Source organism: Nylanderia fulva, unplaced genomic scaffold, assembly GCF_048542155.1.
Source record: "Nylanderia fulva isolate GAGA-0341 unplaced genomic scaffold, ASM4854215v1 Scaffold355, whole genome shotgun sequence".
In the NCBI taxonomy this organism is placed as follows: Eukaryota; Metazoa; Arthropoda; class Insecta; order Hymenoptera; family Formicidae; genus Nylanderia; species Nylanderia fulva.
Genome location: NW_028190428.1, coordinates 92030 through 101292, shown reverse-complemented (window position 1 = coordinate 101292; position 9263 = coordinate 92030). Strand labels below are relative to the sequence as shown.

Below are 9263 nucleotides of genomic sequence, written 5' to 3'. Positions count from 1 at the left end.
TCTCGAGAAAAAGCGAGAGAAAGCGAGAGAGAGCAAAAAAAACCGAGAGAGAGCGAGAGAAGACGAGAGAGAGCGAGAGAACGCAAGAGAGAGCGGGAGAGAGCAACAGAGAGCGAGAAAGAGCGAGAGAGGGCGAGAGAGAGCGAAAGAGAGCGATAGAGAGCGATAGAGAGAGAGAGAGAAGACAAGAGAGAGCGAGAGGACCCGAGGTAGAGAGCGGGAGAGAGCAAGAAGGAGCGAGAGAGAGCGAGAGGCCGAGAGAGCGCGAGAAAGAGCGATAGAGAGCGGGAGAGAGCGAGAGAGTGCGGAAGAAAACGAGAGAGAGCGAGAGAGAACGAGAGAGAGCGGGAGAGAACGAGAGAGCGGGAGAGAACGAGAGAAGGCGAGAAACAGCGTGAGAAAGCGAGAGAGAGCAAAAAAAAACCGAGAAAGAGCGAGAGAAGACGAGAGAGAGCGAGAGAACGCGAGAGAGAGCGAGAGAACGCGAGAGCGGCAGAGAGCAAGAGGGAGCGAGAGACAGCGAGAGAGGGCGAGAGAGAGCGATACAAAGCGGGAGAGAGCGAGAGAGAGCGAAAGAAAGCGAGAGAGAGCGCGAGAGAAAGCGGGAGAGAGCGAGAGAGACCGGAAGAAAGCGAGAGAGCGAGAGAGAACGAGAGAAGGCGAGAAACAGTGAGAGAAAGCGAGAAAGAGCGAAAAAAACCGAGAGAGAGCGAGAGACGACGAGAGAGAGTGAGAGAACACGAGAGAGAGTGGGAGAGAGCGAGAGAACGCGAGAGAGAGCGGTAGAGAGCGAGAGAGCGGTAGAGAGCAAGAGAGAGCGAGAGACAGCGAGAGAAAGCGAGAGAGGGCGAGAGAGAGCGAAAAAAGACGTGGGAAAGCAAGAGAGAAAGGAAGAAAGAGGGGGGAGAGAGAGGGGAGAGAGAGGGGGGAGAGAGAGAGAGAGTGAGAGAGAGCGAGAATTTATTTTTTGTTTGGTTGCTTAAAAGGTTAAGCAGCTGAGGAAAATGTCACTATACTAGGATGGGTGACCGCGGATAAGGTAAAGCAGCTTCGGACAGAATCACTTTGTCGGGATGGGTGACCGCGGACAAGTACGACGCCGTAGTCTTAAAAAAAAGTGACACCTTTTCGACCAAAAAATAACTTAAAAAATTCATATCTCCGCAACCAATAGAGCTATCAAGTTCGTTAAGGTCTCATTTTACTCGGAAAAAATCGCGCTTTCGGTTGATATGGTCATCTTTTGAAAAATATGTTCCCGTTCATGAAATATTTCAAATTTTTGTTTTCAAGGTGACGAAAATCGTGTTACGTCCGGTAAAGGATACACAGTAGCGTCCTACGGATAATTTTCGCTTTTGTTTTGATATTTTCGCTATCTTTTCGATATCTTTCAATATTTTTTTTTGTTTTTTTGTAGATTGTATTTCAATTTGACGAATGAAAGATATAACTTAGCGAGACGCTACCGCGTCACCTGATTTATACACATTTCTTCAGATGATAAAATGAAATATTTGCACTGACAAGTTTTGATCTTTAATTCGTTACAAATATATGGCAGTTTCTAAAATATCTTATTCGGTTGTTCTTCTCTGAGCAACCTGAGGTTAGCTTATTGTTACATTTAATTGTTATATTTATTTTATTAATTTAATTAATTTAACTTAATTGAGGAATATTGTTACAAAAAATGTTTCAAGCATATTAGAAAAATTGACATTTACTTATACGATAAAAGCACGGTAATCTGTCTTTAAACACAGTCTGTATCTTTAAATCGATTATGATAAATTCGAATTTCAGGGAAAAAATTGTCAAGCATATTTTTTTCGCACATTTATATCAACGATAGAAATTATATCTGTATATTAATCTATCAAATTGTGAAATCAGTTTCAAATTATTGCCGTAAAATTAATAATATTAATAAATATTGTTAAGTATACTTCATTTTTCTATGAATGCAAGTTTGAAAGTCATGGATTTGACAATGAGCCACGGGTTCTAAACAGCAACATCTGCAGAACGATTATAAATTAATTATTTGTCATGCATACGATATAAATATCTCTTTTCGTATACGATGGTCATATTTTAAAACATGAAGATTTAAGATTTTTTATTTATTGGAAAGATACACACATAAAACTGTATCACGTACGTACATTTAAAACAGTTCCGGTCGATCTATAAATATTGCTTCAATTGCTACGATAAATATTTCCTCATTCCTATCAATTTACTAATTATATATACTCCAATGAACATTGGGAACAAAGTTTCCAAATCCATTACATTTCATCCTTTTGTGTTTCTATTAATATTGTTTAATTAAAAAAAGAAACGGATATAAATACATATAACATTATATATGTGCATATATATATATATATATACACATATATAAAACATTATATCAAGAGACACGGTAGTGTCTCGCGACCAGTTAAGGGCGTAGCCGAGACACCGTGTATCTTAACGCGAGTCGGATATTTGACTCTTTATAATATTTCGAATTCTCAATAACGGCTGAAGCAATCGAGTTTATACTAGACTTAATCGATAGATTGAGTTTGAATTATATAATAAAAGTGTCTTTATTTCTGCTCTACGTGATTTGTAAGCAGAGATATATAATTGCAAAGTCGAAATATGAAAAATTTCTTTTAAGAAACGTCCCCGTCATCATCGACCACGCAAACATAGTAGTATCGTGCTACACGTATTCACACGTATACAACACATGCGCACACATATATCACACGTACACAACACATGAATAGATGCATGTATTGGAAATGTCCATCTCGCACGTTTTACAACAGACGGCGATAGTATGTCGCTCCATGATCCATGATGTTAGGTATATGTGTCAGATCAGATGTCAGATTTGATGACATGTAACCTCTTTGCATGTAACATGTATGTAGGTTACATTCCCTACAATGTCATGTTACATATTAGTTGTAATTATATAGAATCCACGCGTATGGAAGAAATGGATATTCTACTAATCGACTCAAATTTTTGCCAAGATGTATATAAGCAAATAAAGCAAATGCAAAAGCTAAACGATAATGCTCTCGATTTCAATTCTATATTAAATAGATTAGAACTCGCGACAGTAGATATGTATAATAAACTTTATTCACTAAGTAATATCATCAGACAAGTCCAATTACATCAAGAGCCTTCTGCTGACATTAATTCAGTGGTATCTTTTTTTATTGAACCATTATATTATTCAATTTATTATATTATATTCTTTAGTCATGCTGCGTTTGCATGATTCTGCAATACATAATTAACTAATAGGAACTACATCTGTTTTATAACTGATATTTTTTCAGCGTGATCAGGTCACGTCATGCATTGCAAATAATCAACGAATGTTGAAAGAATATAATTTGTCTACTGAGAAATTTGATCATATTTGCTTGATTGCTACAAAATATAAATACGCGGGAAAACTTACAGGTTTTACTAGTAAATATGTATACACTCTGCTATCACCGAACCATGCTAGCATATATGTGGCAAATTTTTGGCTGCACTTATTGTTAGAAATGAAGAATTTCAGTAGGCCAACGAAAATCAGCATCAATTGTAAAGGAGTGAGAATTAAAAATTAATTATATTAAAATGACCACGATTGTAATTGACTTAATAATAACGAATATTTAATTACAACAGAATGTGACAAGATTATTAAATTAATCTCTATGATATTTTAAGGGAAACAGGACGTACAATATACAACTTTGTTTAATAAATATATATATTCTCTTAAGACGGAAAAGTATAAAATGTTGTAACAAACGTTTTTGAATAATTATGTATAATACATAATACATCATTATACATCATTATACATCATTATACAAAATTTTTGCGTATTCCTTTATTCACTATAATATAGTTTCTATTGTTGAAAAAAGGTATTATTCAGGCTTATGTGTCGAGTTTTGAGAAAAGAGCTGTTACAAACAAAATTTGTGATCACTTTAATATTTATGAAAAATAGCAATACACATACATGCACACAAGTTCACATTTAATTTTTTTACGATTTACTATTCAACGTTATGTTCGTCTTTTTACATTGCAAAATTTTGATTCATAAAAGGGATGATTAAATTAAAAGTCAATATAATAACAAAAATGATTATATTAATATGATATAAAATAATTAAGATAATTACTAAAATCCACTAGACATGTGCAAAATGTAGTGATAGCTTGACGGAAAAAAATATTTATTTGTATTCCATTTTCTTTATATCTTCAGTTTTATATACTATAAAATTATAAATTAATTAATATCTATTAATATTTATTAATTAATATTTATTATATTTATTAATATTTATTACTATATTATTTAAAAAAAATTGATCAAATTAATATAGATCATATCACAGAATTATATTCCGGCATAAGGGGTAACACCACTCTAGGATTTTGAAAAAATCAATTTTTTTTTTTTTTGCTTTAAACAATGCTTTAACATCATAAAAATAACATGCACTTGGTTTTATAGTAAAAAAAATTTTTTAAAAGCCTCTACCAACGATTTTTCCGCAGCGCCTCGGAGCGCCGCTTGAGCCTTAACGCGGCGCGTTCGGATTCATCGCTTTTGTCATCCTGTTTTACCTTTCAGGATAATAAGTGGCCTTGTTATTTATAGTGCAGAAGATGCTTGAGTTACTCAAAAGATCACCAGGGTACGCTACTGCCAAAATAAACTTGTATTTCAGTACAGCGGGCAATGTGACGCCAAGCACACGCACATTTTTGATTTTTTCATTGCTTTCTCTGTTTTCTATACATACATTTAGTTGTTTCTGAGTGCTTAACAAGATGAGTAATAAAAGAAAAATATATAAGGAGAAGAAAGGCTCAATGGGGAGTGCTAACGATTCGAAGAGACCGAGAATTTCAAAGCGGCGACCGTTGAACCGTTACGAATTGGAGATGCCGGATCTCGAGAAGGCTGGCACATCGGCTCGCAAATTATCAGAAATAGATCTTGAAGAATTTGAAGTAGAAGAAGGATTTGGATACCGAATTTTAAACTTTTTAGCCGTTTTCTCCGCTATATCGCAAGCTGTTGTCTGTAAAAAATGCAAATCTGAAGTGACATTCACCGAATCTGCAAAGCGTGGCTTGGGTTTTAAAATTGTGATTTCGTGTCAAAAATGTGACAAAATTTATATTCCTAGTTCTCCATTTATTGAAAAAGGATACGAGATTAATCGTCGAATTGTACTTGCTATGCGGCTACTCGGAGTAGGACTAAATGGAATAATGAAATTTTGCGCGTTTATGGATCTCCCGCGACCAATTTTTCAATCATTCTACGACAGAGTCGTTAAAAGAATCGCTATTGGAGCAGAGGCGGTTTGTCAGCTCAGTATGAAAACTGCAGCTCAGGAAGAGAAGAAAAAAAGTGATGAGAAAGAGAATACAGATGGTATTACTGTATCTGGTGATGGTTCGTGGAAAAAGCGGGGTTTTTCGTCACTTTTCGGATTCGTATCGCTTATTGGATGGCTTAGCGGCAAAGTGGTTGATGTTGTTATAAAATCAAAATATTGTAAATCTTGTGAATTTTGGGAGAAACAAGAAGACACTGAGAAGTACAAGGAATGGATCGAAACGCATGAAAACGAATGCCAAGCTAACCACGAGGGCTCCGCCGGAAAGATGGAGGTGGACGCCGTCATAGAAATGTTCCAGCGCTCAAATTCTTTGCACAATTTAAAATATGCAAATTACGTGGGGGACGGAGATTCTAAAACTTTTAAAGGTATCATGGATTCAGAGCCTTATGCTGATTTCACAGTTATGAAGAAAGAGTGCATCGACCACGTACAAAAGCGAATGGGTACTCGCCTTCGCAATTTAAAAAAAAATACAAAAGGACTCGGAGGAAAAGGCAAGTTGACAGGTAAATTGATCGACGAGTTGTCAATTTATTATGGATTAGCTATACGCCGCAATCATGATTCCGTAGAAAAAATGCGGAATGAAATTTATGCGACGCTATTCCATAAAATATCAACCGACGAAAAACCGCAGCACGAAAAATGCCCGTCCGGAGAAAATTCGTGGTGTTCATGGCAAAAAGCACAGGCCATTGGTAATGTCGATTACAAGCATAAACCACCTCTCTCGACTTCAGTTTTTGAAGCAATTTTACCAATTTATAAAGAATTAAGCAGCGACGATCTGCTTACTCGTTGCATCGGCGGCTATACTCAAAATAGCAACGAGAGTTTCAATTCGACAGTTTGGTCAATGGCTCCGAAATCGACCTCCAGTGGCAAGCATGTGCTTGATACTGCCATATATATCGCTGTAGGTATATATAATGATGGCCTATCAAGTGTTATGAGGCTCATGCAAAATTTAGGCATGAAAATTGGGACGAATTGCTACAATTTCTGCGTCGAAACGGACGAGCGCCGCATCAAGTATTCGGAGCGATCGCTGACTAATGCTGCAAAAGAGGCCCGATTGCTTTTAAAATCATCCAGGAAGGAAGAAGAAGAGGCGAGTATTAATCTGGATGGCCAAATGTATGGTGCAGGCATCGCTGATTAAAGGTAAACATAAATTTCAAGCATTTTAAGTGCTCGTGAAACTTTAAACGCGTTTTTCTCGAAACCACTTTTTTCAATCTTAGCGAACACATTACTTCAACACGGTTGCATGGATCAGTTTGAAAATTTGACAGTAGCTTCACAATTACATCCTTTATAGAAGTACGTAGGGGTTTTTCGATTCGATGTAAACTTTTTATTTTATAAACAATTTACTGCTTATTTTTTGGCATAAAATTGAATTTTTTTTTCAAAAGTGCACCGTTTCTGCAAAATTTGATAAAATAAAAAATCCCTACGTACTTCTATAGGCAATAGTATGTAGATTTAAAATTTTTTTGGTTTTTTATTCTAGGTCTTATAGTTCACGAGAAATTGGTTCGCTAATGGAAGCGTTTTTTAAAAACGTCATTTTGAAGATTGTCTCTCTCGTCGCCATTTTGTATAAAAAAAATAATAAAAAAATTTTTTTCTATACTTAAATATATGCTCAATAAACCTTCTCAAGAAAAATTCCCATTCCTTTTATTATATTCTCAAAAAAAATTGTCAAAGTTAGGTCTTTTTTTCGACCGCTAGAGTGGTGTTACCCCATAACTCTCTTAAACAGATGTTCGTGATAAATATTAGTAAATCAAATCAAGCTTTTAAGTCTAATTATATATATATATATATATATATATATATATATATATATTTAATAAGAAAAATATTTTTTTATATTTTACTTGATCAATTAAAATTATATGATCATACGGTACAATAAAATATCATTTACACAATTATATTATATTATCATATAAAGCAATAATATGATCCCAAATAACGAGTACTCGAACGAGATACTTTATAAAGTAAACTGCATTAAAGTAATATATGCAGTAATAAAATATATTTTATATTTATCGTATATGATATTACGCATTTGTGCTAATATGATAATACGTGTTCTAATACATATCTTTTAAAGCTATGATATCAAATATTATTTGAAACATGTTTGCAAATAAGGAAAGAAATGATTTAAGATATTGAAAATATTTCTTAAATTATGTATAAACATATATATAGAATCAAGTATCTTTGATTAAAGCATCAAAACGTCTAAACAGTAAAACATACACAGAGTCATGGCATTGCGGTAATGTTATTATATCATATACAAAAATGAATGATATAATCTCTAAAAACTCACCTTTAAAAAAAGGTAAAAAAAGGCGACCAGTTAAGGGCACGCCATTAACAAAAATTATTTATTGCAAACCCATGTAGAATCCTATGAAAAATTAATCATTGCAAACCCATGTAGAATCCTAGGCAAAATTAACCATTGCAAAACCATGTAGAATCGTACCCATTGCAAACCTATGTGGAATCCTATGAAAAATTAACCATTGCAAACCCATGTAGAATCCTATGAAAAATTAACCATTGCAAACCCATGTAGAATTGTATTAAAAATTATCCATTGCAAACTTATGTAGAATCCTACATTGCAAACCCATGTACAATAGAATTGTATGAAAAATTATCGATTATAAACCCATGTACAATCGTAACAAAAGTAATGAAATAAAAAAAAAATTGCGACAAGTGAAAGTAGAAACTTGTACCAGTGGAAAATTAAAGTTGCTGACATATATATAGTCGTATAATGAATCAGTAAAAATTTAAATTTGCAAATGTAGAATCGTACCATAAAAAAACTTATCTTTTAAAAAAAAAAGATAAACAAGATGCCAAGTCCATTAATATAAAATAAAAAGAAATAAAAAAATTGTAGTTAAAAAAACTGGGCGCGCTGCTAAGTTTCAAAATTACAATGTACCTTAAAGTAACATTAATTAATTTAAACACAAAACATATTTTAACTGCAATGAGTTTAAAAATAACAATTTAGTTTTAATATCATTAGAATATTATTCAGCACCTTAAAGTAACATTAATTAATTTAAACACAAAACATATTTTAACTGCAATGAGTTTAAAAATAACAATTTAATTTTAATATCATTAGAATATTATTTAGCAGCGCGCCCAGTTTTTTTAACTACAATTTTTTTATTTCTTTTTATTTTATATTAATGGACTTGGCATCTTGTTTATCTTTTTTTTTTAAAAGATAAGTTTTTTTATGGTACGATTCTACATTTGCAAATTTAAATTTTTACTGATTCATTATACGACTATATATATGTCTGCAACTTTAATTTTCCACTGGTACAAGTTTCTACTTTCACTTGTCGCAATTTTTTTTTTATTTCATTACTTTTGTTACGATTGTACATGGGTTTATAATCGATAATTTTTCATACAATTCTATTGTACATGGGTTTGCAATGTAGGATTCTACATAAGTTTGCAATGGATAATTTTTAATACAATTCTACATGGGTTTGCAATGGTTAATTTTTCATAGGATTCTACATGGGTTTGCAATGGTTAATTTTTCATAGGATTCCACATAGGTTTGCAATAGGTACGATTCTACATGGGTTTGCAATGGTTAATTTTGCCTAGGATTCTACATGGGTTTGCAATGATTAATTTTTCATAGGATTCTACATGGGTTTGCAATAAATAATTTTTGTTAATGGCGTGCCCTTAACTGGTCGCCTTTTTTTACCTTTTTTTAAAGGTGAGTTTTTAGAGATT

At 33.5% G+C, this 9263-nt stretch overlaps 1 protein-coding gene across 1 annotated transcript; it reads left to right on the top strand.

Annotated features, from left to right (window-relative positions):
• Nucleotides 1-4773: 4773 nt before the first annotated feature.
• LOC114928112 (uncharacterized) lies at nt 4774-7085 on the top strand. Its single transcript, XM_029299195.2, has 2 exons — nt 4774-6611; nt 6964-7085. The coding sequence occupies exon 1, from the start codon at nt 4864-4866 to the stop codon at nt 6607-6609; it is 1746 nt and encodes a 581-aa protein (XP_029155028.2). The 5' UTR covers nt 4774-4863; the 3' UTR covers nt 6610-6611; nt 6964-7085.
• The last annotated feature ends 2178 nt before the right edge of the window (nt 7086-9263 follow it).